At 47.1% G+C, this 26,262-nt stretch overlaps 10 protein-coding genes across 10 annotated transcripts; 3 read left to right on the top strand and 7 right to left on the bottom strand.

The window, feature by feature from the left end:
* Window positions 1-110: 110 nt before the first annotated feature.
* Window positions 111-1,265, bottom strand: N7462_004817 (uncharacterized protein; the record flags this gene model as incomplete). The annotated part of the gene is made up of 2 exons (XM_057076543.1): window positions 111-376; window positions 584-1,265. 2 exons carry the CDS (start codon window positions 1,263-1,265, stop codon window positions 111-113), a joined length of 948 nt encoding a protein of 315 aa, XP_056936048.1.
* Window positions 1,266-1,809: 544 nt separating this feature from the next.
* fetC (putative ferrooxidoreductase Fet3) lies at window positions 1,810-3,651 on the bottom strand (the record flags this gene model as incomplete). Its single annotated transcript, XM_057076542.1, has 1 exon — window positions 1,810-3,651. One exon carries the CDS (start codon window positions 3,649-3,651, stop codon window positions 1,810-1,812), a length of 1,842 nt encoding a protein of 613 aa, XP_056936047.1.
* A 1,303-nt stretch (window positions 3,652-4,954) lies between these two features.
* On the bottom strand, window positions 4,955-6,336 carry N7462_004815 (FTR1 family protein; the record flags this gene model as incomplete). The annotated part of the gene is made up of 4 exons (XM_057076541.1): window positions 4,955-5,513; window positions 5,581-6,026; window positions 6,111-6,235; window positions 6,306-6,336. The coding sequence occupies 4 exons, from the start codon at window positions 6,334-6,336 to the stop codon at window positions 4,955-4,957; spliced, it is 1,161 nt and encodes a 386-aa protein (XP_056936046.1).
* Window positions 6,337-7,501: 1,165 nt separating this feature from the next.
* Window positions 7,502-9,046, bottom strand: N7462_004814 (MFS transporter; the record flags this gene model as incomplete). The annotated part of the gene is made up of 1 exon (XM_057076540.1): window positions 7,502-9,046. One exon carries the CDS (start codon window positions 9,044-9,046, stop codon window positions 7,502-7,504), a length of 1,545 nt encoding a protein of 514 aa, XP_056936045.1.
* Window positions 9,047-9,745: 699 nt separating this feature from the next.
* N7462_004813 (uncharacterized protein) lies at window positions 9,746-11,861 on the bottom strand (the record flags this gene model as incomplete). Its single annotated transcript, XM_057076539.1, has 6 exons — window positions 9,746-10,491; window positions 10,552-10,664; window positions 10,719-11,329; window positions 11,395-11,540; window positions 11,588-11,668; window positions 11,732-11,861. 6 exons carry the CDS (start codon window positions 11,859-11,861, stop codon window positions 9,746-9,748), a joined length of 1,827 nt encoding a protein of 608 aa, XP_056936044.1.
* Window positions 11,862-13,765: 1,904 nt separating this feature from the next.
* On the top strand, window positions 13,766-15,663 carry N7462_004812 (GMC family oxidoreductase; the record flags this gene model as incomplete). Its single annotated transcript, XM_057076538.1, has 3 exons — window positions 13,766-14,721; window positions 14,782-15,398; window positions 15,455-15,663. 3 exons carry the CDS (start codon window positions 13,766-13,768, stop codon window positions 15,661-15,663), a joined length of 1,782 nt encoding a protein of 593 aa, XP_056936043.1.
* Window positions 15,664-18,084: 2,421 nt separating this feature from the next.
* Window positions 18,085-19,448, top strand: N7462_004811 (pepsin-like aspartic protease; the record flags this gene model as incomplete). The annotated part of the gene is made up of 6 exons (XM_057076537.1): window positions 18,085-18,237; window positions 18,295-18,480; window positions 18,539-18,764; window positions 18,824-18,947; window positions 19,001-19,317; window positions 19,375-19,448. The coding sequence occupies 6 exons, from the start codon at window positions 18,085-18,087 to the stop codon at window positions 19,446-19,448; spliced, it is 1,080 nt and encodes a 359-aa protein (XP_056936042.1).
* Window positions 19,449-19,698: 250 nt separating this feature from the next.
* N7462_004810 (uncharacterized protein) lies at window positions 19,699-21,385 on the bottom strand (the record flags this gene model as incomplete). Its single annotated transcript, XM_057076536.1, has 4 exons — window positions 19,699-20,073; window positions 20,131-20,893; window positions 20,964-21,169; window positions 21,245-21,385. 4 exons carry the CDS (start codon window positions 21,383-21,385, stop codon window positions 19,699-19,701), a joined length of 1,485 nt encoding a protein of 494 aa, XP_056936041.1.
* A 412-nt stretch (window positions 21,386-21,797) lies between these two features.
* Window positions 21,798-23,147, top strand: N7462_004809 (metal-dependent hydrolase family protein; the record flags this gene model as incomplete). Its single annotated transcript, XM_057076535.1, has 1 exon — window positions 21,798-23,147. One exon carries the CDS (start codon window positions 21,798-21,800, stop codon window positions 23,145-23,147), a length of 1,350 nt encoding a protein of 449 aa, XP_056936040.1.
* A 207-nt stretch (window positions 23,148-23,354) lies between these two features.
* On the bottom strand, window positions 23,355-25,910 carry N7462_004808 (fungal specific transcription factor domain-containing protein; the record flags this gene model as incomplete). The annotated part of the gene is made up of 5 exons (XM_057076534.1): window positions 23,355-24,351; window positions 24,401-24,571; window positions 24,628-25,211; window positions 25,260-25,554; window positions 25,762-25,910. 5 exons carry the CDS (start codon window positions 25,908-25,910, stop codon window positions 23,355-23,357), a joined length of 2,196 nt encoding a protein of 731 aa, XP_056936039.1.
* Between the last annotated feature and the right edge of the window lie 352 nt (window positions 25,911-26,262).

The raw sequence follows: 26,262 nt of genomic DNA, 5'->3' as shown, positions 1-26,262 counted from the left end.
ATTGTCTTAGGTGACAATGAAGAGTGTGCATATAAAGAGGAAGCCTGGAGCCTAAGATTGAACAAAAATGATTGAGATCGATTGATTGATTGATTGAAAGAATTGATCGATCATGGCCATAGTTCTGTTTCTACCCAGAGACTGTCGGACTGGCTCTCTAAATGGCTGTGCTTGACTAACTTCCAGCTCCTTCGTCGAGCATCATCAAGGTCAGAAACATCTAGATGTTCAACCTCCTCAGGCACAATGACAACAACTCTGAAGTTTGCCCGCGCGATAGGATCGTGGAGGTCTGTGACTCTCTGTCCGAATTGCAAATCTGGGTTATCGGGTGTCTGGGATCTTGGTTTACCAGGAGATGGGTTACGGAAGGAGCCTGGGACTTCAGTCAGCATTGGTAGGAATAGGATTAGTGAGGAGGCAATCAAATCAGTGAGTCGGTGCCTGCCGACAAAGAGGTATGGACACAGAGATGGGCGTGAGGTTGAGGGGCGAGAGCTGAGGGTTGAAGGTAATTGATGGAGGGAAATAATGTGAAAGGGACGGCTATTTGAAGGCAGCCACCTGAAAAAGGAAACCCTACCGCGCATTGTAGGAGAATGATTGGCAAAATACTTGGTCACGGCCTTCTCCCACGTCCACTTTGCAAGATCATCGCGAGTCTTCAATCTCAGGCCGGGTTTAATTGCTTCCTGAGATATGCATTCCCCTGTATTTTCCTTTCCATTGGGATCGCCAATTGGATATGCTTTCCCTTTGATGCGCCACTGTACTTTCAAATCTTTGAGCCAGAACATGGCTTCAATGGCATTCCCTGATGATTGGATCTGGCCCAATTTTTCCATTCGGATATCCGTCGTAAATGTTAACATGTCGCTTTCGTAGATCGGTGGGTTTCCAGCATCCTCCACTTGCTGGGCCATGTCCTTTCTCCCATTCGGGTGAAGCTCGAGCTCTGGAAAGAAACCACGGAAGCCACAGGTTCGCACCCGGGGCACTGGGCATCCTGAGGTATCATACCCAACTGTGGCAATGGTGAAGTCGTAGTCGGGAGTTTTATTGAAATGCGAATCAAAAACGTCACGCCAGGGTGCGCGGATCTTGCTGGAGGGGATAGTCATGGCAGGTCTGGCAGAGAAGGACCGGGATATCCAGCGAGACGTGGAGTGCGGGAAAGACCGTCGAAATGTCTGAGTTGTGGGTATATGATATAAAGAGATCGAAACAAAAATGATCTCCTTTACCAAAGCAGATGCGATTGACATATGCAGTCGATATCGAGCTCCTGGGTTCTGGTTGATTTGTCCGTGCAGGGTTGTCGAATAAAATTGGGTTAACCAAAGACAATATGAAGGACTTATAGGTCTATAAGACCTTGTAAAGATAAAATTTGGTATGCCAAGCTTCCCTAGAAGGTTGAAACTCACTTATCCAGCGGCGAGATGAAGCTGTGATGTGCTCGCGCAAGCCCCGCAAGCTCCGAACCGGCCGGTGGCATCAATCGCCAGTGGTCCGTGCACAGAATCACGGGCCAGTCAAACACAACTGTCAACAGAATTTGGAGGTGCAAGAAGCAATTGCACGCAAGACTCTCATGATGAGTCTGATGCTCATAGTTCACTGAATGATTTTGCTGAGATTACAACCGTACAATCTCTAGCACCAAAGGAGCCCCGAAATCAGGATGTGGAAGACGTTATGGAGCCAATGAACACCTCGTTTTAAAGCCAGACAGTGATATGAACAAAACGTTTTTAAAATAAAATTTCAACAACCTAAATACAGAAAGAAAATTTACCAAAATTTGGACTAACTTTCCGTGGACCCTTCGGTTGCATTCTGTTCCATCTCTCGCTTCTTGTTCGCCATCTGAATCCCTGACGCTCCGTAGACGGAGATGAAAGCCATACCAAGGAATGCGGACACGCAAGAGAACACCATGGCTACGATACCCTTAGTCGTGAAACCAGCCGGCAACCATGCGACCTGTTTGTTTTGACCAGTGAGATCGAGATAGTCCTCGGTGTTGCCGGCAGCATTACCCTCGTACGCGACGCCGGCAGCTTTGCAGGCATCGTAGTGATCAGAGGGAACTTCAAGACGTTCCTGCAATTGCAGGGGTGCTTCGACAAGAGTCATAGCTAGACCCTGCGACAAGTGCCAGTCGATGTGGCAGTGGAAGAACCAGACGCCGGGGTTATCGGCAACAAAGCGAATGACAAAGTAGCCCTGTGGTGGTAGGACGAAGGTATCGCGGCGAGCAGGATATTTGTGAAATGCGGTATGATTATTTGGATCATAAGCAACTGGGTCCCCGTCCAGATAGTCGTAAAAATGGGCACCGTAGCTCGGAGATCGAGTAAGGAGTTGAAAGTTGTGACCGTGAAGATGGAACGGATGCGAGCCAGTATCGCCGTTGTTCAAAACAATGTCTACCACTTGATTGTGACCCAGGACCATGGGATGGGTATATTCACCATACACCAACGAATTGGTGGCGAGGTCTCCCGATGAGAGAACAGAGTAGAGAGTGGGCACTTTCGGCTTGGTATAAGAGATATTGTTCAAGAAAGCATAGCCAGCTCCATTACCGAGGTCTTCCATGTAGACAGTGACATCAATAGTGAGGTCGGCATCAGGCAAAAGCTCAGTCCTATCATAGGGCACGAGCTTCATATCATCGTATGGATCGAGGTCGGAGGCATCGTCCACCGTCATCACAGCCTGGGGATGCGCCGCCGAGGAATTATATTCCAGCCAATTGGTGTTGTTGAGTTGCAGGTCGGATGGAATGGTGTCCAAGAGTTGCGAGTCAGCCACCGTAACAATGGGGTAATTCTTAACCGTTGAGTTCTTCATGGTCACGAGAATTGAATATCGCTGAGCTACCGCAATATAGAGGATACTAGCCTCAGTTGGTTCTGTATATACTCCGTCAATCTCGACAATTTTGAATGTGTGGTCTTCGATGTAGAAGTACTGCGCAACAAAGGCACCAATATTAATCAATCGTAGCATATAGGTTTTGCCAGCTTCAACTGGGAGATTACTGTTCAACGTATCGTTGAAAAGGAAAGCTTGGGGCACGGGTTCTGCGCCTGTTGGGTTGGACTTGTCGATGAAAGTGATGTCTTCGACCAATTCATGGTACCAGTCGCTCATAGTCACTGTATACTCCTCATCATACATATCATGGAAGTAGGAGCTGTTGTCATGCACGATCAACGCCTGACGATAGCCGTCCGGATAACAATAATCGGTGTGGCAGTGGTACCAATAGGTTCCATTCTGATTGACGGTGAAATTGTAGGTGATCGAGGAGCCCGGAGGCACTGGGCACTGAGTGACCATCGACGGCCCATCCATATCATTGGTGCCATTCTGGAACATGCCATGGAAATGGATGGAGGTGCTCTTGTCGCCGAGGCCGTTGTGCATTTTGACCACGAGCTGGTCCCCCTTGTCTACCTCGATCACTGGCAAAGGCCATTGGTTGTTGATACCGACGACCTTTCGATCATACAGACCATCCGGATTGGCGGTCACCCAGGTGACGTTGAAATCATAGGTGACAGTTTTGGCTTGGACAGACTGGAAGAGAAACAGCAATGTCGCAAGGCAGGCCAGGAGGCCAGCGACTGCATTCGCCATGGCCGGATTAAATCCAGTGTCTGCAGCACAGGAGATGGACAGGAACTAGGGAGAAAGGAAGGAAACCCAGCAGTTGAACCATGAAGCTGGGAGCCAAGAGACACCCATGAATAACGCCAAAAGCATTTCAGGCATTTTGCCGAATCCAGCACAGCGCGATAAGATTATCGATCTCTACGTTCCAGTGCTCGTGCTCGTTTCTGGTGGGGCCGTAAGAAAAAGAACGAAAAGAGAAGACTAGAAACGCGAAGTGCAAAAATGGGATATCCACTTTAGGGGCTTGGGCCCCTGGGATGCTCGAATGGGGTTGGGTGAAAGGAAAAATCTGGGACCAGTAGAATGCGAAGGCATGCGAAGCCGAGCAGAGCGTTCCGAGTGGGTCCCAATACCCTTCAGTGCCTTTGTTTCTGCCTGGGCAGTACAAGATGGATTGGGTGCAGTGTTAGGTTCAAAATCTCGCCTCGTAGCTTGTTTGCTCCCCCGGCCGGGGAAGCGTGGAGCTCGGGTGGGCAATGCCAAGCAGGCCATGACAAGAGCTTGGATGGGACCACTTCAAGGGAGAGGGTTTGCAGTGTGTTATTTAGTATGGTAGAAACTCTCACTCTCTCACTCTTTCTTTTTTTTTTTCTGGCATGTTGAGTTCAGACCCCGCCCGGTTCGGACGGGAAAGATTTGGATTGGGATCAACGGATCAACATTGGATTCCGACGAGGTTCATGGGCTTGGGACTGATTGATTTGATTGATTAGCCGAGACGGAATGCGGTGGCTTGAGTTGTAATCTGATCCGTGGTGGCCTATTCAATGGCAGCCGAAACCGGGCCACCAGATCCCTTTACCTCGGAGCAACTTGATTCCTTGAAAATATTTGGAAATCTAGAAAACCTAGAAAAATTTACTCAATCAAATGGAGACACCGAGGACCGTCCAAAGGGGCTTGAATAAACTGGGGCTACTGGGGCCACCCAGTTTTCGTTAAGCTTTGCTAAGCCTTGCTGCTACTTGCGCGTAAAAAACGGGATTGATACCACCTGCCCTTTTGGCTGAAAATTACGAAAATTACGTGGCTTGGAGCTCTGCAAAATACGCAGGCTTTTAATTAACGGAGAAGTCATGTTTGATTGTGTGAATTCCAGCTACCGAATCCTAGCTTGAGATAAGAAAAAAGCAAAAATTACCAATCCAATGCTTCCTATGTACCGGTAAGTCATTTCATGTAGATGGGAGATGATGGATCTGGGTATATGCGTTCATACACTCCGTCCTTTCCTTCAATGTTTTCCAGTCGTGGGAACAGTGTTTCCTTAAGTCGATGGCTGCCGAGACACAGCAGACACTCCGGCTCCGTCTGCCTTCTCACTCCGCACGAATACACTCGATTCGATGGCGCCGCTGGCCTGGGCAGGCTCGGGTGCCTCCCACGGCTGACGGAAGATAAACGCCTTGGTCCGGCCTTTGGCGTTGGCCACCTTGTGCACCACCGGATCAATGTATGGCAGGGGACCCTTGCGCTCACGATACAGCATCAATCCATAGGCGACCATCACACAAATCCAGTAAACGTTATATCCAATTACTGATCCGTAGGTAGCCGAGTTGGTCCAGCCCAACAGAGCATTGAAGATACCCCAACCGCCGCCACCTCCAATTTCAGGGTTGCAACAATTGACATGCCAGACACTCTGGTCGATATCGTAAGATCCCGCTCCAGAACCAGTCTCCGAAGCATCGCCGCCAATGACCTTGTTCCAGGCGTTATTCTGGAAGTACCAAATGCCACGCGAGAACAGGCCGCCTGCGACCAGGTAGAGGAAGCAAGTCGAAATGATCAAGAAGATCTGCATGGAGGTTTCTCGTCCACCCCTTCATGAAGAACGAGTTAGCGCTTACTTTTCTAGGGAGAAATGTTGTGGACGGTAGAATGCCATACCTGTAGATCAGATAGCCTACCGCAATTCCCGCTAGTAATCCACAAAAAACAGCCAGAGGGAACGAAGACGCAGGGAGGCCCAGACCGACACCGCCAACGTAGACAACAGCCTCCAGACCTTCACGCAGCACTGTAATGAACGGAAGTACAAACATCGCATACTTCTCCATCCAGCGCTTGAAGCGGCCCTTGCGTGTCTCGTCCGGGTTGTGTTCGTGTGCCAATGCCTTGGTCAGCTTGACCTTCCACTTTTCTTGGAGCTTGGAGACTCGCAAAAGAGCGGCGCCCATGATGGTGATAATTAGAGAAGCGACGATTCCCAACACGCCCTCCCAAATATCCTCCGTGCTGGAGAACGTGTCGGTACCCAGGCCATAGAAAGCACCGATCATGCCGGCACCAACGGCGAGACAGATAAATAGACCCAATCCGCATCCTAGCCAGACCTAAATCATAATCGGAAAGTCAATGAGAATGAGTTGGGGAAATATAGATCATTTACGACAATGGCAATAAACGGCTTCACGCACTTGTTTGACTAGTCGTTTATAGGTCACCTGGTCTTCTCCCGATCCTAGTGTTTGTTTCAAGAATGCCAACAGCACCGACACGACCACAGTCGTTTCTAAACATTCTCGGAAACAAATAAAGAACACTGCACAATCGCATTGAATTAGTCTTCCCCCAAACGTCCTGGTAAGGCGATTCGAGTCATTCACACCTACCGGTCACGGCAAAAACTTGGTTGTTACCCATACTGGGCAAAGGGAGACCGTCACCTCTAAGAATGTGATCCGATCGAGAATTAGAGACGGCGAAGGACCAGAAAAGAAAAGAAGCGGGCTCTCCGATTGATAAGGGACTGTGTCAGTCCATTGGCTCACCGTGTTGAAAATTACTAGCGCAATACCGCCGGTATCTGATCAAAGTCCGGTGACTGTGCAAACAATGTTGATAGTGTCTCGTGTCTCGTGGGTAGCCACTCTGTAGACCAAAGTCAATGCACCACTACATCTGCCGTTACCCCCCGTTGGCAGGGCACTAAGACACCACTCGAGCCTTGGATCCCGTTGTGGACCTTTACGGTAGGGCAACCCATGGTTGGCTCATAAGCCTCGCGAGGGTGGTGGGATGAAGATGAGAGCAGTGCGGGATTAGCCATGATCGCCAAAGCGTGAGGCAGCAAAAAAGCCCTTGACGAGTGTAAAGCTACGTTTGGCGGCTCCTGTTACCTCATGACTGGCAGAATTTGGACGAATTGAAACCAGAAAAGCTCCAGGACAAGGCTCACGTTACAGATCTGGCATCCATTAGGGGGTTGGAGCTCTAGCGAAAATTCTCATCTTCCCCGCCGCAGCGACCGCGACATGGTTCCACTCATTTCAACCTCCAATCAGGCTCCTGCAGGCTGCACGTGTCGAGTGCAGTGCAGAAGAAAGCGGAAAGTATTCTTCTTCTAATGGGATGTGTGACTGCTTTGCGTCTGGATTAATGGAGAAGTTCTTGTTCTCTTTCAAATTCCAAAATAACGCGGTTCCAGAGCCAAAAAGGGAGAGAAAAGTAAAAGCGCACGGGCAACAGTGGCGTGGGAAGATTATCTGATGGACATGATGGATATCATCGGTCATCGCGTTCCCGAAGAGCGGTCGCCCACGGTCACCCAGACTAAGAAACTTAAAGGGCCGCGGCTTGGGAAAACTCAAGCGAGAGGTGGTGCCAATGCACCGGGATGTCTCCAACTGACGGCAATGGGTTTTCAGTTAAATTGATTCTCATTTCTGATTTGAAAAATGAAAGTATTATTACTCTAGATTCGCGACTAATCAAATGATGACATATTCAAGTGATGGTGCACACATTGTGTCGATTGATGTAGGTCCAGATAACCTTATACTGTCTCCCCTATGATACAGTAATAGTATTATGCGGCCACGCTGGACGAACTCCCATCTTCCGAGATTTTCTCGTCCACAGACTTGGATCTCCACTCTTCCCTGTAACATTTCAGGGTGAAAATAACGCTGAGTACAATGCCCAAGCCCCCAAGCCCCGTGGAAAAGTACAAGGCCCCGCGATACCCCTTCAATACATCGCTCCGTGTGGTGCCTCCATTATTCACATGTGCCTCTACAGTCCCTGCAAACCCTAGACTCAGTGAGATACTGTAGTTGACAATTGTGGTCACCAGAGAGGCTGCAATACCTTGATGCTTTCTCTCCACCGAGTTAGAAAGCATCAGAGTTGCTGCCGGAAATGACATGTCCATTCCCCAGGGAATCACCAGCAGACATACAAAGGTCAAAGCCCAATATGTCTGATTCACAGGCGCGATGGCCGTGAAAATATTGCCCAACGTAAAGGCGCTCATCGACATGACCATGATCCATCCAGGACGCATTCGCGTGATCAACAGGCCGGTGACAAAGCAGGCAAGAATTCCCATCGGGGCAACCGGAACAAATTGGGCAGATCCCAATAGCGGGCTTGTATGCCGATATTCCATCTCAAAGCGCCAGAAGTACCAGATCCAAGTCCCGAACGCACCCCACCCACAGGCAACGCAGCCTAGTACGAACGAAACGTCTTGACTGAAAGCGTGAAATGGGATCAACGGATGCTCGGCATACCGGAACTCCACTAAGAAGAATCCGGCAATCAGAAGAATCCCGACGATGAGGAGAACATAGACATAGGGGGTGCTCCAGCCCGCAACAGGAGCCTGGTTCCATGCGATGTTCACAAGTATCAACCCTCCGATGCCGCAGAATGCACCCAGTGCATCAAGTGCCTTCAAAAGATTAAACAAGTTACTGGTGTCCTGTGGGTTATCGTGATGAATTGAGGGAACAACCACAAAGCCCAACACGGCACAGGCAATGGAAACAATGGATTGGACCCAGAAAGTCCATGGCCACCAGGCAAGCTGAGCAAATATTGCACTAAATACAGTGCCTAGTAAGGCGCTATTGGGTGCAACAGCCCCAAAGAGTGCAAAGAGCATCGCCTTCTTCTTCCCAGGCGGGTATGTCGCGCCCAGGATGGCCAGTCCGTTCGGCAGCAACATCGCGCTGCCGAGGCCCTGCATGACGCGTGCAATGATGAAAAGGTAATAGTTCGAATACACACTAACCCCGGCAACTAAAGACCAGATAGCAAGCCAGATGAATCCGGACAGAAAGATTCGTCGGTAGCCAAAGAGATCGCCGCATCGTCCGAATATCAAGATGAAGGTGCCGACAGTCAACGAGTACCCGGCCAGGAACCAGCTCAGGATGCCATTGTCGTCAATCCCGAAGCTGTCGCCGATGATATCAAGAGGGGATAGACACACGCCGACATTTGTCTGTGTCATGAACTGTGCCATGCAGACAAGGACAATGAACGCGGCCTCCCGTGGCGGCGAAAATGTCTGAGAGATAGAAATCGCTGACGGCACCGGCCGCAGGCTGAGATTACCGTCTTCCATGGTGTGGAATTTCTTCTTCCTGGCATGGAGAGTGTCGATATCGTGACACAGACACTCTTCACAGAAAGATGAATCTACAGAGACTTAATCTAGGGTCATAGGAACTATCAGCTATGTCGGCATGTCAACGTCAATAGAAGCCGAAGACAAGAAAAAATTGGGGCACTTGGCAGAAAATCCGCCTCTGATAGGCATTATCTCTTCCAAGAAATTTTCCTTCCCGGTCGGGGGAGAAGTTTCGGCTTGAAATATGGGTCCAGACTACAAAAGCAGATCCACTTTATAATAGTAGTTGCTGAAAGACCGATCCGCTTTTGAAGTGAATGGAAAGGTTTTGAATCGGACGCGACTCTACTCTGTAGTGTGATGATGTAGTCCTTATTTATACCATTGTTCAAAAGTGGTCGGGAGGCTTCTGTGAAAATTTGTTACCACACCCAACTGGCTTGTTTGGCCCGTGAAGACGGGATCCCGGGTTCCAAAAAGTTTACCCGACTTTTCGGACCGCCCGATTCAGGAGTTGAGGCGGAGCATGGTTTGGAGTGGAGACTGACTCAGCTTTCTACGCATAAGTTAGTTAGTTATAGCTGATTGATAATGAAAAAGGGTGATTGAATGTTTGAATCGACTCTTTCTGAGAAATTTGAATTCACGCTATACAGTGACCTTGTATAACATGATTGGAGTCATTATGTATAATTAAAACCCAAGAACAGTCTTAATCACCTCCCGTAATTTGGTTGTGCATTCGACTTCATCACCTAGGACTTCGTTACATCGCCATGAAACAAACCGGTCTGGGCGAATGAGTACACATCCTGTCTCATCCACGTTGCGGACTCGTGCCCAGTCAAAATAAACGTCCTCATAGTCCTGGCGGAAACCGATTGAATAGACATTGATTGTGACACCAAGATCATGCGTGACTCGGCAGGCCGCGGCTTTCCAAGCTTCTCCTCCAATTCCTGTAAGAATAGTGAATGCTCCATGTCCGGCCAGGTCAATAGTCGAAATTCGCTGAACTGGGACCGCATGATTTAGCCAGACATGAGGTAACCGGCATCCGGGATAAGTACTTCTGGTGAGAACTAGATCTTGGTCTTTGGCGAGAACTTCTGCTGTATAAAAGGGAACTTTTTCATCTCCAGGATAGACAGCACGACTCTGATAAAATTGACCCATCTCTGTACCGAGCGCATGATACTCGTGCTCCGTCTCTTCAATAGCTGCTTGGAGGGCAGCTCGACGGGCACGTCCTTTTTCATTAGGAAGGGTCATTTCATTCAAGGCTTGCATTCGCTTCTCTGGAGTTGAAAGTCCAACACCAAGTGCTTCCCACACTGGCCCGTGGTGGCGGAATGATTGATTGGCTCGGGTCACGACTCTACGGCCGACAGGCTGCCGCTCAGCAGAGAAGGTTTCAAGAAGAGACGATGATGCATGGCCTGTATATCATTATCTTAAATTATGCCACGGAAATTTGCAAAATGTCTATCTGTACTTACCCTTCAGCACGTGCGCGACCTTCCATGCCAGATTATATGCGTCTTGAATGCAAGTATTAGATCCAAGTCCATTTGAAGGCGGGTGCCGATGCACTGCATCACCCAGACAAAACCTGTATACCTGTCAGTCAGGTTTTACTTGCATGTGAAGAACTTAGGGTCCATACACCCTGCCATTGGAAAACCTCTCAGCAACAACATCATTGATGCGCCATTTTGATACCCCCAAAATCTCGGCATGAATCGAATCGTCACCAATAAATTCTTTCATTCGAGGGAGCCACTCCTCATTGGAGGGATTACATGTCAGTTCTTTTCCACGCTCTGGCAATACAATAAATAGCCATTCATCCCATGGCTTCACCATTCTTGCAATGCAGGCCCACCCAAACAGAGGGTGCTCTTTATCAGGCTGCAAAAGCCAATGAAGATTCCCTGTACGATACTGCATATACCTTGAGAGGTCCGCTTTGAGATGAACATTGAAAGCTAAGCCCTGGTCCGGTCGCACATCTAGTGGAAGCTCGGCCTGACGGAAGACTTCACTTCGCGCACCATCTGCGCCGAAGAGATATCTAGAACGTATTTTGTATTCTAATCGAGTAATATTGTCGCGAAGTATGCTTGTCACACCATCCTGATCTTGAACAAAATCAATAAAGGTGGTATCAAAGCGGCAACTGAAGCCATTGAGTGTGGCGTGGCGGACAAGAATGGGTTCAAGGAGGGTCTGGGGTAGGTCGACGGGATCGCAGGGACTGGCAATTTCGTAGTCGCCCTGGAATCTTGTTAATACTAGCTTTAGGCCTCAATTTACATTTTGAAAAGACAAAGAAGACAAACCTTGCGCTTTGGATCGTGTCCCCAAGAGTGAATCCGTGCATATTCTTCTCCAGCCATGCTGTATGCCCACCGTGTATGCATCATATTACTCGAGTTGGTCGCGAGACGGTTGCATTCTTTGTCTAACCCGATATCTCGAAGACACTCTTGGAGCACATTAGCAGATATACTAGAGATGAAGGACTAGTCTTACCCATGGCGGCCATGTTGGTTATGTGGGCTCGAGGGGTATCAGCGTTTGTGGGAGATGTAGTTATCATAATTCCCTGAATCCCTAGACCAGCGTTAGCATTCTTTTGAACCTATATCAAAACAACGTCCGAGATCAGAATATTACCATAAGATGCCAAGAAACAAGCCAAGGCAGCTCCAGCCGGCCCTGTCCCGATAATGAGAACATCTGTTGACACAATAGATGCTGGCTCGTTTTGTGTGCCATTGCCAATGCCCAAGTTTACAATAGTCATCTCAGTAAATAGGAATCCTCTTGTGTCGACTTCAAAGGCTGAATATTTCAAAATAGGAATACAAAGAGGCAGAGAATCAACTCAATTTATCTAAAGCTTTTCAGATCATTAGTTTTACATAATGGATTACACTATCCACGATAAAGCGCTGGTGTTGGACATAACAGGCCGCGAGGTGGGCCTTTTTATTTGTCCGTTAAGTCATACTTTCAAACGATTGCCTCCTTTCCCATAATATGTCACTTTTTGTAACATTTCACGGAACATTGCAGCGTGAAAAACCAAAAAACCACCTGAAGGGGGTCAGACGTTCCGAGAATAGAAATGATTTACGTGGTGTGGATTAATTAGGATCTTCGCCGGCGGCAGAGTTGTGATCGACCATCTTATCAGATGAGATGATCATAACTGGGTAAACACGTCGGTAATGCTCATATCACATTTGCCGTTCGAATTCTACTCACAGGATTTGTATATGACAGAGTTTAGAAAGTCATTGTGGTCGGCATGAAAGAGAAAATTGATTCTACAATACTCATCTGCCCTAGAGCTCAAGTGCATATTGAGAATCTTATTGAACGCACTGAAAACTCAAAAAAAGTGTGCTATTGATCATATCTCTGGAATTACTCATTTTGCTCAATTATGATATTTTGTCTTTCACTTTAAGCTCATCTTGGCAATAGCTTATGTTTTAGTCATCTAAATGGAGTCAAAATTTCGCTTTCCTTCACAAACAGCAGTAAGTGAATCGCCGAGAGAGTTGCCAAACATTCTACATACCTCGAAAACACTGCAAAAAAATGTAGAGTTAACAGTTTGCTATCAGACTCGTGGCTAGAAAAAGCGTCTTAATGACATAGGCTACATGTCCAAGGAAACAATCTGCGAGATGTACCGCGTCTCCACCGCCAAAGATGGGAACTTTGCTACGCTAAGACGTTCAAGATCCACTTGCACATGAGCCCACCTCGGAAGACAGGATTAGTCTTGTCAGAATTGAATTGAACAATCCTTTTGCACAAAAATTTATTCGATGGTGCAGAGTGGTTGGAGGTTGCATCATCTCGTCAAATATATAATATATTCTTTTGTCGCACATTAGATAATATTTTGGCATGTATTTTGGACTTTTTCGGAACCCGGTGAAAGTACCATGGGCCGTATCTCCACACCCTTGCAGATATTCCAGTGGGACATCTGTGGACCACGGTCCCCATGAATTAATATTCCTATTTCCTGCTCTGTATTTGTTTATTCCTGCCTCAATGAGATAGCGATGCGGCATAACACACGCTGTGCAAATATGTCCCCATTAAACGGGTTCTCAAGAAAGCATTTGAGGTAGCATGGGCTGGATTAGTTCCATGGACAAGATTTTCTGATATATCAAGTTTGCCTCCAAGTCTCGGTATCTTTGGTTGAGACGCTCTCGGGCCGATTTTCCACTCGTATGCCGTCGGGATCACCGGAAAGTGGTTAAATAGGGAAGTGGGACCCGCGTTTGAGACGCAGAGCCTGGGTGGAAACTTCCCTAGCAATCTATCACTCTCTATATGGACTTTGATCTTCAAAATCTATATTTTCACACTAAGATTGATGGCCCGCTACTGGAAGAGCTCAAGATTGCTTGCTGATCAAGGTCGCTCTCGCCATCATTAAATTAATTGTGGATCAGTTTCCATCAGTAAACTCTACACACTCGGCCTTGAGTGATTACAAAGATTAGTGTGAGTTGATTTGTGATTGATGATCAAGATTTGCCTTCCATTTGGAGAAGTTGAAGTGGGATTATGAAATCACCTTATATGTCCATGAGAATAAGATAAATAATGTGCTTCTGGCTTCATATTTTCAACAAAATACTAAAAAAGCTCAACTTTCCCAATTTCGCCGTGTTTATCATGCTCACTATGCATAAAATTGCGGGCCTTGCCCTGCTATCACTAGTGGCAGCTGTTCCACACAGTTCCCATTCATCAAACACTATTTATGATTATATCATTGTTGGAGGTGGCACCAGCGGTCTGGTAGTCGCAAACCGTCTTTCAGAACTGAAGAATATCAACGTGCTTGTTATAGAAGCTGGAGGCTCAGTATACGATAACCCTAACGTCACCGACACCGAGGGATATGGGAATGCATTTGGTACTGCCATTGACTGGGCTTACCAGACCACAGATCAAGAATATGGCGGAGGCCTTCCCCAAACAGTGAGAGCTGGAAAGGCACTGGGAGGCACATCAACCATAAATGGTATGGTTTATCTGAGAGCTCAAAGCGCCCAAATTGACGCATGGGAAGCTCTTGGAAACAAGGGCTGGAACTGGAAAAATCTATACCCTTATTATCGCAAGGGTGAACAGTTCCAGGTTCCTAGCGATTACTCATGGTTGGATGGCTCGGGAGTTGTGTATGATCCAGCGTATCACGGATATAATGGTCCTTTGAAAGTTGGCTGGGCTCCAACTCAGTTGAATGATGGCCTTGCACAGAAATTGAACACCACCTATCAAAATATGAAAACCCCCGTTCCGTACAACGAGGACCCAAATGGGGGACAAATGATTGGGTACACACTGTATCCAAAGACGGTCGATTCAGACAAGAATATCCGCGAAGACGCCGCTCGCGCATACTATTACCCTTTCCAAAACCGAACGAACCTTCAAGTTTGGCTCGATACTAACGTCAACAAGCTGACCTGGAAGAAGGATGCAAAAGCAACTGCTGAAGGCGTCGAAGTTACTTTCGCAAATGGCACAACTGCCGTCGTGAAGGCTACCCGTGAGGTCATTCTCGCAGCTGGGGCGTTGAAGTCGCCAATATTGCTTGAGCTATCCGGAGTTGGCAATCCAGAGTGAGTGTCCATCAATTTCTTCAATGTCAGAACCTGATCTGATTATTTGATATTCAACAGCATTCTTTCTCGATATGGTATTGAAAGTAAGATTAACCTACCTACTGTTGGTGAAAACCTTCAGGATCAAATGAACAATGGCATTGCATATGATTCGAAGACTAGCTACTCGAAGGTTGCAGATTATGTTGCATATCCATCTGTGAATCAACTTTTTACCAACGCTTCAGAAGTTGCCTCCCAGCTTCTCAGCAAGCTTCCTGCATACGCTGCTCAGGTCGCCTCCGCTAATGGTAATATTACCAAGGCCAGCGACCTTGAACGTTTCTTCAGAATACAGTGGAACCTAATTTTCAAGTCGCACATTCCGGTAGCTGAGATTCTTCTCGAGCCTTCCGGAACTACATATGATACTGAATACTGGGGTTCAGTTCCATTTTCTCGTGGCAGTGTTCATATCTCCTCCATAAATCCCACTGCAGCCGCTACAATCGATCCGAAATATTTTATGCTGGATTTTGATCTTCACGCCCAGGTCCAGGCGGCTCGTTTCATTCGCCAATTGTTCAAGACAGAGCCACTTGCGAGCATGGCTGGCGCGGAAACTAGCCCCAGTATTCCTGTCGTAGCTGCGGATGCTGATGATAAGGGCTGGTCATCCTTTATCAAGAACAACTGTAAGTGCTTATTTCTCCAGGGTTATATCTTGAGCATGTGCTTATCAAAAGACTAGACCGGTCAAATTTCCACCCTATTAGTACGGCTGCTATGATGCCCGAGGAGATCGGTGGAGTTGTTGATACTTCTTTGAAGGTGTATGGAACCTCAAATGTCCGTGTTGTGGATGCGTCTATCATGCCATTCCAGGTATGTGGGCATCTTCAGAGCACAGTCTATGCTGTTGCTGAGCGTGCTGCGGATATCATCAAAGGGATTGTGTAATTAGTCCTCTCATGGGAGCTCTTGGTTTCAACACATTGTAGACTCCGTTTTACAAGAGAACCAAATTTATTCCATAATAGAGAGATTCACCAAACGTTCACCGTTACTTTTCAAGAATAAACCGATGCTACCAAGTAAATATTTCCTGAACTAAAGCAAAAGCCTCGCTTTCCCGGTTATACCGGATTTTAATCCGTCTATGTCCATCAAGCTGAGGAGACAAAGAGCTGACACGAGCATTCTCTGGGATATCGGACGGGCTGTAATCAAAACCAGGGTGGATATTTGCAGCCAGTTCTTCAAGATTTACGATTCGATTGGCAATCCGACCAGCCAATTCGGAATCCCAAAGACCCTCACGGCGTTGACAATATGAAAGAAGGTATATGGCCTGGTGACGAATGGATGATTGTCGACATCGTGTTGCGCAAATGTAGAGAGGGGTGACGATTCCAAGGGATAAAGAGAATACTGAGGATAAAGTCTTGGGTGGTTTCGGACGGAGGGGAGGAAGTGATGCCGGCTTGCTTGCTGGTAAATGAGGTGAATCGATATCTCTCTGGGTCATTGGTATTGTTGAAGACCGCATGAACAAGTCAGCGGGTGAAATGCTAACCATATCCGCTACAATACAGTTGATTGTAGCAAAATCGGCAGTAAATTTGTCCCAAATAAGTTCCGAAGGTGGCCAATCTAGACGAAGGAAAATGCCAATGGTCACTCTCCACACCTTCAATATTGGCATGACAGGATTGGTGACATCGTATGAATCAGGAGTTTCGATCCATTTATCAAACATGGTGGTCCAAGTTCTCAAATCGAAACATATTTGATCGAATTCAGCACGGATGTATTGGATTTGAGCGAGACTCTCAAACGGTAGATTTTCGGAAGGAATTTTAAGCATCTCACAAACCACTTCAAAGCGAGCAAAACGGTTGTATAGGACTTGAAATGAGCGTAATCCTTGTTCAACGCTCTGTGGTAACGAAAATGAGTCGATATCGGGATAAGTAAATGATGATAGTATGGCCGGGCGGAACTCAAATGAAGTGACTTCCTCACCCTCTATCTCCAGAATCTGATTCTCCAAAATACTGAAGAGAAGTGTAACAGTTTCGGGTGGCATATACCTAGAGGACACTGAATCTTTGAACAGTAGCTGCTGTTGCTTGATAATCTTCAAACCTGAGATAGCATGTTGAAAGGCCGACTTGTAATGGCTTTGAAGGCACTCAAAACAAAAGAAGAGTATACAAGCAATCAGGAATGTGTCCGTTGTTTGGGGTGAGATTTGTGGATTAACCGCCACGAGTTGTCGGATTGCTTTGTTGTAATGAAAAAGCGTGAACGTTTCGTCTCTACCGATGGATGATTCCTTCTTTCCAAAAACAAAACTTCGATGGAGCGATCCTATAGCGATGGCGATGGTTCTGATTATGGGTTCGTGGTAGGCTGCCCGAAGGAGAAACGAGCCAATTTCTGCCCCGAAACAAAGGGTGGTATGAAGCTGAAAAAATTCTAAAGACCGATATTCATTCTCGTGAACGAGCTCCATAGATTGTGAAACCTGCCACATTCGAATTGGTTGGGATATACCGGGCACATGCTGTACGATTCGAAGCCCTTCGCCAGGAGTTGGGCTTCGTGATCCCATCGCCCCCTGCTCATCCGCATAGCCGCTACATGTTCTTCCGGTGGACTCGCATTTGTCGCAGGCAGGCTTGCGTTCGTCACATTTGACCCGACGAATTCTATAGTGCTCATTAATACCCGCGCACAAAGCTGTGCTGTTATTGAGAACCAATCCACTCCCGTTCAAGTCCATAAAAGAATACTTACTTGCAGGTGATGCAGCCAGTGCGGGATCTACCTTTTGAAATCCTGCGATTGGATCCAACCATTCTGGCAAGTGGAATCTGCGAACCGGCCTCTGGCCGTGCCGCGCGTGAAAATTCCTTCAGGGTTGATCCAAATTGTCCTTTTGTCTGTCAGATTCAGCCCCCAGTGACGAGGGACATAGCCCTGCTGCTTACTGGAGCTCAGCCGCTGAAGCTAAGCCCATTCCGCTTAGCGTAGCCGAGAGACGGTCGCTCAATGGGTTTTATTGTAGGCAGCCGCTGGAGTTTAGGGAGGCTAAGGGAATCTCAATTCCTTCCGAATTTTAGCAGCTCTAAATTAAGAGTTGAGCAAACTAAGCTCTGTTCATCTTTCTCCTATTACGGCTGGCTTATGCGAAAAGACCAGCAGCTCGAGTTCGTTCGAATTTGTGATTATGGGGGGCTTATGGGGCCGGAAATCAACTGGGATACTCAGTCTTAATGGATTTCAATTCAAGGAATATGTCAATTTAAAAGACGTAACAATTCTCATGCTTTGATATTTCCACTCCACTAAACTTTCCTTCAATTCCTCTTTATAATGTTTACAAGTTCTATGCTACTTGGTGCTCTCGGGATCATCCCGATGTGCGCCGCCATACCACACTACGTCCCTTCCCGGATCGATCTGGACCATCGTATTGTACCAAATATGAAACCAAAATATGGAGTGGAGACACTTTCAGAGGAGAATGTGAGTTGAAAGGATGATCCTTGGAAAAGAAAGATTCGACTCTAATGAAACAACTAGGGCTTCTGGTTCGGTAGTTTCGATGTCGGTGATTCGAAAAATCTTACCCTTTTAATCGATACTGGGTCATCAGATGTGATTGTAAACCCAGGACTTTACAAGAAAGGTCCAAAAGGGGTCGATATTGACCAGACTTTCACCAATTCCTATGGAACAACCGAGAGTGATGGCTCGGGGACGGGGACGGTATGTCTATTAGGCCTAAATGAATGAGAAATACTGAAACTAATTATGTTCAACGGAGAAGATATCAGGCACGCTATACAACGACACTATGAGATTTGGCTCTCTCAGAGTCCACCAAACGGTTGGATCTGCTACATCAAGTGCCAATGGAGAGGTCTTGATTCCAGGCGATGGTATTGTGGGATTTGCGGGCTTGGAAGTGTCTTTTTTAACGGAGCATCCCCTTTCTTTCATTCTCTTTGTGAACAAGGTCTCATTGATGCTTGCCGATTTGGAATCGTCTTGTACGAGAATGGAAAGGGTACTCAGGTACTAGGGGCACTGGATCAATCTCTGTTTAAAGGCGATTTGAGCACCACCGCAATCATTCAGGAGTGGGCTTTATATGCTGATATTGTGCTTGACGGTGTAACTATCAAGAATGACGCTCTGGTGGAGCTGGATACTGGAACAGCTACTGTAATCGGGTATGTATATCCTCGAAGTCTATACGTCTCTCATGATGCTGATACGATTCTAGCCCCGTTGATGATGTGATCGCCATATTCAAAGCCTCTTCTATGGAATATGCTGTTCAAACATCAGAAGATTCCGGTACCACAGTTACTGGATATTTTCCATGTGACAAACCTCCTACACTCGGCCTTTCTATCCCATCCCAAAAGAATGCCACAGCGGCAATGAAAGAAAAATCAAGGCTTGTTAGCCACCGGAGCTCAACTTTCAACATTGCAGCAGATCAGTGGATTGCGGCCGATAATGGCAACAATAACTGCACGGCAATTTTATCTGGAACTGACGCGTTCCCGATCCCAGACTTGTGGGTTGTTGGCCAGCGTGAGTGAAATTTACTCTAAGAGGATACCATTAGCCTGAGTAGCTAACTGTCAGTAGCTTTCTTCCATGGTACCTATATCGATCACAACCTCAAGACTCGGACATTGGGATTTGCCCCTGCCAAGTGCTAATTCCTGGGGCCATGACGGGGGGCTGTATAAAGCTGAAAAAATAGATCGAAGTGGAGAGAGGCATTAATTCGAAGGAGTAAAGCATACATAATAGACAACATATTACTTTTGGGGATATTTCCAAGGAAGGTCTTGAACTGTTACTCTCGATATAATCATAAATGGAATACTCAGCATACCTATAGAAATGAAAATATTAAGTATTTTGATATGTCGATGTACTTCGTTGGATACAACCAAGGTCACGCCTTCAAAATGCGTATCGGAATTGACAATCTTCCTTATCCGTCACATCAGTCTTTGGCATCCCATTTTCATCTAACTCAACTTCAGGGGCCATGGATTCACCAATAGCGCCCATTTTTGAATCGCGCCGTCGGTTATCATGCATGCATAAGCCGCGATAAACTATCACGGCTACAAATAGGAGACACCATGTTACAATAGAGGTGATGACGCCCGAAGTATAACGTGGCTTATGTGTCCATAACTGGGGGGAACCAATGCATCCGGCACAATATCCGATAAAGAACATGGTGTTTACAACAGCCCTCTTCGTGTTGCCTTTGACGTTAGATGCGAAAAGCGAGAGCAAAATTGACATGCATGCAGTGATGCAGGAAGCCTAAATTTTGGGATATCAGTCTGACAAACACCTATGTCTGCAGGGATGGCATCTTACCAGCCAGGAGGCAACAATAAGACCCCACTCTGCAGTGATATCAAGTTTGAGTAATAAGATGGTCCCGATAAATGGTGGAATAATCAATACTAAAATGACCAAGGTACGTTGTCGGGGAAAGATGGAAACAAGAGCGGTACCAATCCATAGTAATGCGATCTGGACTGCCCCGGATGGCGCAGTATAGAGCATGGTATCTAATTTGCTGTACCCAATCGACTCAATGACGAGAGATGCAAAAGTCAATACCGGCGATTGCATGGTGACCAGGACACCAAACCAAAACACCATCCATGCCTTCGGATCAAGTAGTGTTTCCCATAGCTGCGGCATAGAGAACGATGTTTTATCGCCACCTTCTCGATCCTGAGCCATGCGAAGGGATAGGACCTCTTTCTCGCGTGCATTGAGAAACCATGCGGTCTTGGGTCCACTAGGCATCAGAATAAAGAAGCCAATACCGGCCACAATGGTGAGAGCGCCACATATGAGAAACAAAACACGCCACGGGGCGAGCGAAAGCGATGTGTTTTTGCCGATTCCATACATGAGCATGCAGCCAATGACCTGAGCCAAACCATTCATGGTAATCCAAAGCGCGGTACGCACTGTATGCTCCTTTTTGCGATACCAGATACTCGTGATTGTGACGAACGCAGGCGAGACGGCACCTTCGCTGAATCCGAGCAGGAAACGAACGGCAGCAAAGCCGGCAAAGCTTTTTGGGGCAGCAAGGCACATGCAAATAGCACCCCAAATAATACTTCAAATACTCGGTCAGTCAGTCGCCAAGTGAAAATAAACTTGAGAAGGTGCAGCGTGAAAGCACATACACAGTTGCACCAACGAACTTGGTAAGCGGTAGGCGGCTCATGAGGTAGATGAAGGGATATTCCGATACAAGCTGCCCAACATAGAAAATCGAGCTGGACCAGGAATATTGGGAGCTGGACATGTTGAGGTCATCGGTGAGATTGAAAACTGCCGCATAGCTTAAGCTTTGCTTGTCAAGGTATTGTAAGAAGAAGACAAAACACATCTGTGAAACCGAAGAGTCTATGTTAGCCAGGGCTCAGAAACCCAAAACGAGGAGTGCAATGGCGGAACATCTCACGAATGGTAAAATGACCATATCAATCTTTCTCACAACTGCCTTTTCTTCTTCGGGTGTATATCCTTCTAGGATCCCAATAATCTCGCCGTTGCTTTGGTGGTCCTCATCTTTAGCTGGACCTGGATCTTTGAGACTGTCCATGGATTTCAAAGGCCGAACGAACAGTGCACGATTCCAATAAACGGTTGAATGTGCGTGCTGGAAGGAGAGATGGAGATATCTAGCACCTCATGAGTTAGAAGATAAAGAAGTTTATATGGCCTGTGGGTGTCCGACCCCGGATTTCCTCCGGATGAAGGAGGATCCCCTATCTCCGACTAAAGTGGAAGGGATCGGCTAGCAACGTTGATTACCACCGGCGGGGCCCCGGGCCGATGACGAGGGGTCGGCAACCTGGCCTGCGATGGGCAGGTTACCGATGGTTACTCCACTTCCCAATCCTATCGAAGCTGCTATCTCTAGCGGGGAAGTATTTCAAAGCTTTTTGTTCCTGTGATTTTACGTTCAATTGTCTTCCTTCTTGTCAAAGCATTCCTATTTGCTATTCGTTATCATGCCTGAAAGTGAGCAAGTACCAGGCTCCGATATTAAACCCTGGGCCCGACCGGAAGCCCAATGCTATTGCTTCACCAACGCAAATGTTGTGGATGTGAAAGAGGGGAAGATCCTGGAAGCAAGTACGGTTATCACTCGACAGGGGAAAATACAGTCTATCTCTTCCCTGCTGCCAGAGCCTCTGCCGATCGATCTCAAGGTGATTGATTGCGAGGGTCGCTTTCTCTGCCCTGGCCTGTTTGATGCTCATGTGCATTTATGCGCCGTCCCTGGGTTTAGCGATCTCTCCAGGGCTTTTGGTAACCCAAATGATGTTCACTTACTCCGGCAACCGTACACCGCAGCCCAGATGCTGCACCGAGGATTCACTAGCATTCGGGACTGTGGTGGTGCGCAGCTTGCTCTGAAAGAGGCGATCGAAGATGGAGTATTCCCTGGTCCCCGGGTGTTTATTTCTGGTCATGCTCTCTCCCAATTTGGAGGACACGGTGACCTTCGTGGATCTCACGAGCCTACTGAATGCTGTGGAGGTACTCATAGCAACAATCACCTGGGCCGCCTATGCAACGGAGTGCCTGAGTGCATGGCGGCTGTGCGTGAGGAAATCCGCTGTGGTGCCGACTTCATCAAAATCATGGGCTCTGGTGGTGTGGCATCTCCTACAGATAAATTGGAACATCTTCAATTTACATCTGCAGAAATCCAAGCAATGGTTGAGTGTGCCTACAACGCAGGAACTTTTGTAACTGCCCATGCCTACACCGTGAAAGCCATTAGGCACTGCATTGACAATGGAGTGAAAGGAATTGAGCATGGAAATTTCGTTGATCCACCAACTGCCAAGTTAATGGCCGAAAACGGCGTCTATCTCACACCCACACTCATTGCATACGCACAAATGGCCTCAGACCAATGGAAGGGATACTTGCCCTCTGAGTCTCAGGCGAAGAACTCACAGGTCTTGAAATCCGGTCTAGAGGCGTTGAGAATTGCGTCCGAGGCGGGTGTTACCATGTGCTATGGCTCCGATTTACTAGGCCCTCTGGGCTCTGCTCAAACACATGAGTTTTCTCTGCGATCGCAGGTGCTGACGTCCCTCGAGATTTTGCGCAGTGCAACCATAAATCCGGCCAAGATGATGGGATGGGAAAACTCGATCGGACAGATCAAAGAAGGGTTTCAGGCCGATCTTATTTTCTTGAGTCAGAATCCTCTGGAAGACGTGACAATATTTGATCAGCCAGAAAAGCACGTCTTAGGCGTGATGAAAGATGGCCGTGTTTACAAGAGCCGCTGGACAGCACTGCCAGAAGACTCTGAAATTCCGATTCGGGTAAAATATAATTGAGTTGTATCAAATGCATTTTGTGGGAGTTAAAATGATATCATTTGGATGGAGGCATAGGACGATGAAGCTTATATAAATTTTATTTCGGTCAAATAGAACCCTTCCACACGCTTCAAATCCTCTTAAAAGCCCTGCAAGATTAGTAAGTACACAATTTCCGAAAAGTTCGAGAAACATAAGGTGTTGTTAATTTTAATCTTTGCTGGGTCATTCAAGCTGATCCGTCAACCCCGAGAAATCCAGTGCATCTAGACCGGTTAAGCCCATTAAGAGTGTTTGATCATCGGTATGAAGTCCTGTCAAAAACCCAAAGTCTGAAGTATCTGGCCCAGGAACCATGAATGAATCTTCCATCAAATTTCGAAGGGGAGAAGGGGCTGCAGGGAATAATTCCTCGGTGGCATCTCGCCATGTAGTCCCACCATTGAGGGAAGCTTGAGATTGTGGCCATGTATGGGTTGATTGACTTGTAGCCAGTGGTTTCCCAGTCATTTCATCTGATGGCTGCGATGACATTGGACGTTCCTTGGGCTGTGACCCTTCCTGTATGGCAAGCCATTCGGCCCATTGTGTATAAGCGGATGAAGATTCAGAGCCAAACGCGCCCGTCTGCCTTCGGCTGGAGGAAGCAGCTCGTGAAAGCTTTTCGGCTGCTTCATTTGTGATAACTTGCACGGCCTCAACAAATCTGACCCCCATTTTTGCTGTCATGTTTCCAGTGGCCATTATTCTGAGACAATGTAAGCCAAATTCCACCCTCGCTTCATATCCCGAATCTCGATCCGAGATACCAGCAACTAGGGTCACAATGGTCGCGATGCTGCATCCTTGGAAGTCAGTGAACGAGAATCTCGTTATGTTTTGAGTATTTGTTAGGCTCTCAAACATCTGTAGCAGTTTCCTGGAAGCTTTTATACATGATTCCGATAGCTTCTTGACTTTGTCGCAGAGTTTGGGTGTCTGCGTTTCCGGGTGCAGATAGCGCTGCAGGTTGGTACGCGCAACAGTCACGAGCGCAACTTTCCCCAAAGTAATCCATGCATAATAATAGTTTAGATAGAGATGGAAAACAGTGCGATAACTTGGGGCTCTAGGGTTGATGAGGTCCAGTCTAAAATCAGAAGGCAAAGATGTTTTCCAGTCTTTGAGATCCACTTCCCACTTTGAACAGCGTGCTAGTTCTTCTGGGCGTATCAAATTGTCGCTATATCATGATCAGTTTAATACATTTGTATAATTTCTCGGAGACATACCCAATATCGGATATTTGATCGAGTATCATTATTAAACGAGTGTACGCCATTTGAAATTGCACATTATTGTAGCTCTGAAGACAATCCAAAGGGGGATATGGAGATGGAGGGGGTACTGTAATCACATCGACATTGATTGAACGAGGTCTGTTCAATTTCACTGTTGTACAACTATCAAAAAATATCAGCGTCTCTGCGTTAAATATGTAGAAACGCCGAGTACCGACCGTTCAAGGGAGTAGATAGACCACCAGAGACGACGACGGATTTCCCGCCCCTTCTCATCGATTCCCTGATCATCCGAGTGTATGTGGAGGTCCGAGGCCAGTGCCTTTCGAAAAGCCATGCCCATATATACGTATGATGATCCAATTGCACTTGCGGGCATCAAATATACACCTAGAACGAAGGGGGCTTGAATAGACCTCAAGCATGATCGATCAATAATGTCAGGAATAAAAGTCTTGGCATGATCATAGAAAATTCTTCCAAAGTCGTCGTCATCACGCTTCTGAATAACATCAGTTCCCTCTGGCCTCTCCAGCGTTGTCCATTGACTTGACAGTGCGAACGTGGCCATCGCAAGACATATAAAAGCGGGATCGGATCTCAATATTGAGGTCGGATCAGTATAGAATTGATGTATGTCATCGAGCATTTGAGCTTGATCAAAGTAGAAGAATGTGTCCGTCGCATGTTTTATGAATACCGACAGAAGAAAATCAGCTACGGGGCGGGGGGGAAACGCATCGAGAGCAGCGTGGAGGCGTATTAATTCAGAAGCGTGTAAGGCCTTCGGTCGGGTCATGCGCTTGAAGAGTCAGCAATGGATTTGGGTGTGAAACACAAGACAACATACTGCTTGCATTGCAACCATGTCACGCTCTTCGGAAGCTGTCTGTGGCCCAAGAGAGAAAGCTTCCCTTAAACGGGACAGGATGTTCGGCCACGGAACTCGTTTTGAATTATCCGCAATGACATGTTTTGCGAGACCCTGCGACAAAGCTGACGCAGGTGAAAGTAGTTCATGATTCTCAGTCGCATTTTGAGGACTCTCTTGACCGCCACTATTTCCCTTATCAAGGCCTACGACTGATGGCCCATATTCAAGCTGTGTGTTTAACTGAGCCGGATCATCGAAAGGGGATTTCTCTCTACTTCAGAGTTAGCATGATCCTTTTTCGTGTATGAATACGGACCAACTTTTCGAATCTGCAGTCTAGATTGCCTGAAGAGCAACGTTGGCATTTGCCTGCCCCCGACTCTACACACTTGCTTTTCCTCGCTTTACAGCGATCGCACCTATATGATTCAGTTAATCGACCTGTCAGCAAATCAAAACGGCAGAGAAATCTGCATACGCACGAGGCGCCCTCTTGCGGTTCTCTTCGGCGACCCGCCGACGTCTTCTTCGCCTTAGGGCGGCAGACTTTTCCATGTTCAATCCCACACGGACAGGATCGGGGTCGGTTGAGGGCGCGAGATTCGAGAAGCGCCGGCTCGCAAACATCGGCTAAATGGCTCGGCTATCCGCCTTATCTCCCCCGCGTTTTGGGCGGGTGTTTCTTATCTTCGGAGTTGGCCCGGACTGGCTGGCGAGCGAGAGTTGCACCATGCCCCAACATTAGCAACATCAACATGGATCAGAACGAGATTTTCGTTATGAGATTTTCGGGTCTTGGTTTTGAGATTAGCTTCTGAATAGATGCTGCTATTTTGTCGTTGTCAAGTAAGTTTACCTAAATATCCCTGAGATATAAAGCTTGAAAGAGCCTGATGATGAGGCTTGAAAATACGTATGTTCTACATATTCCACTTAACCCAAAGAGGAATAGGAAAAGGAAAAACAAATAACCCCACAT

This window comes from Penicillium macrosclerotiorum (genome assembly GCF_028827735.1).
Source record: "Penicillium macrosclerotiorum strain IBT 26536 chromosome Unknown utg000003l_segment0_segment0, whole genome shotgun sequence".
NCBI lineage: Eukaryota > Fungi > Ascomycota > Eurotiomycetes > Eurotiales > Aspergillaceae > Penicillium > Penicillium macrosclerotiorum.
The sequence above is the reverse complement of the archived record's forward strand: the minus strand, read 5'-3'. Positions and strand labels throughout refer to the sequence as shown.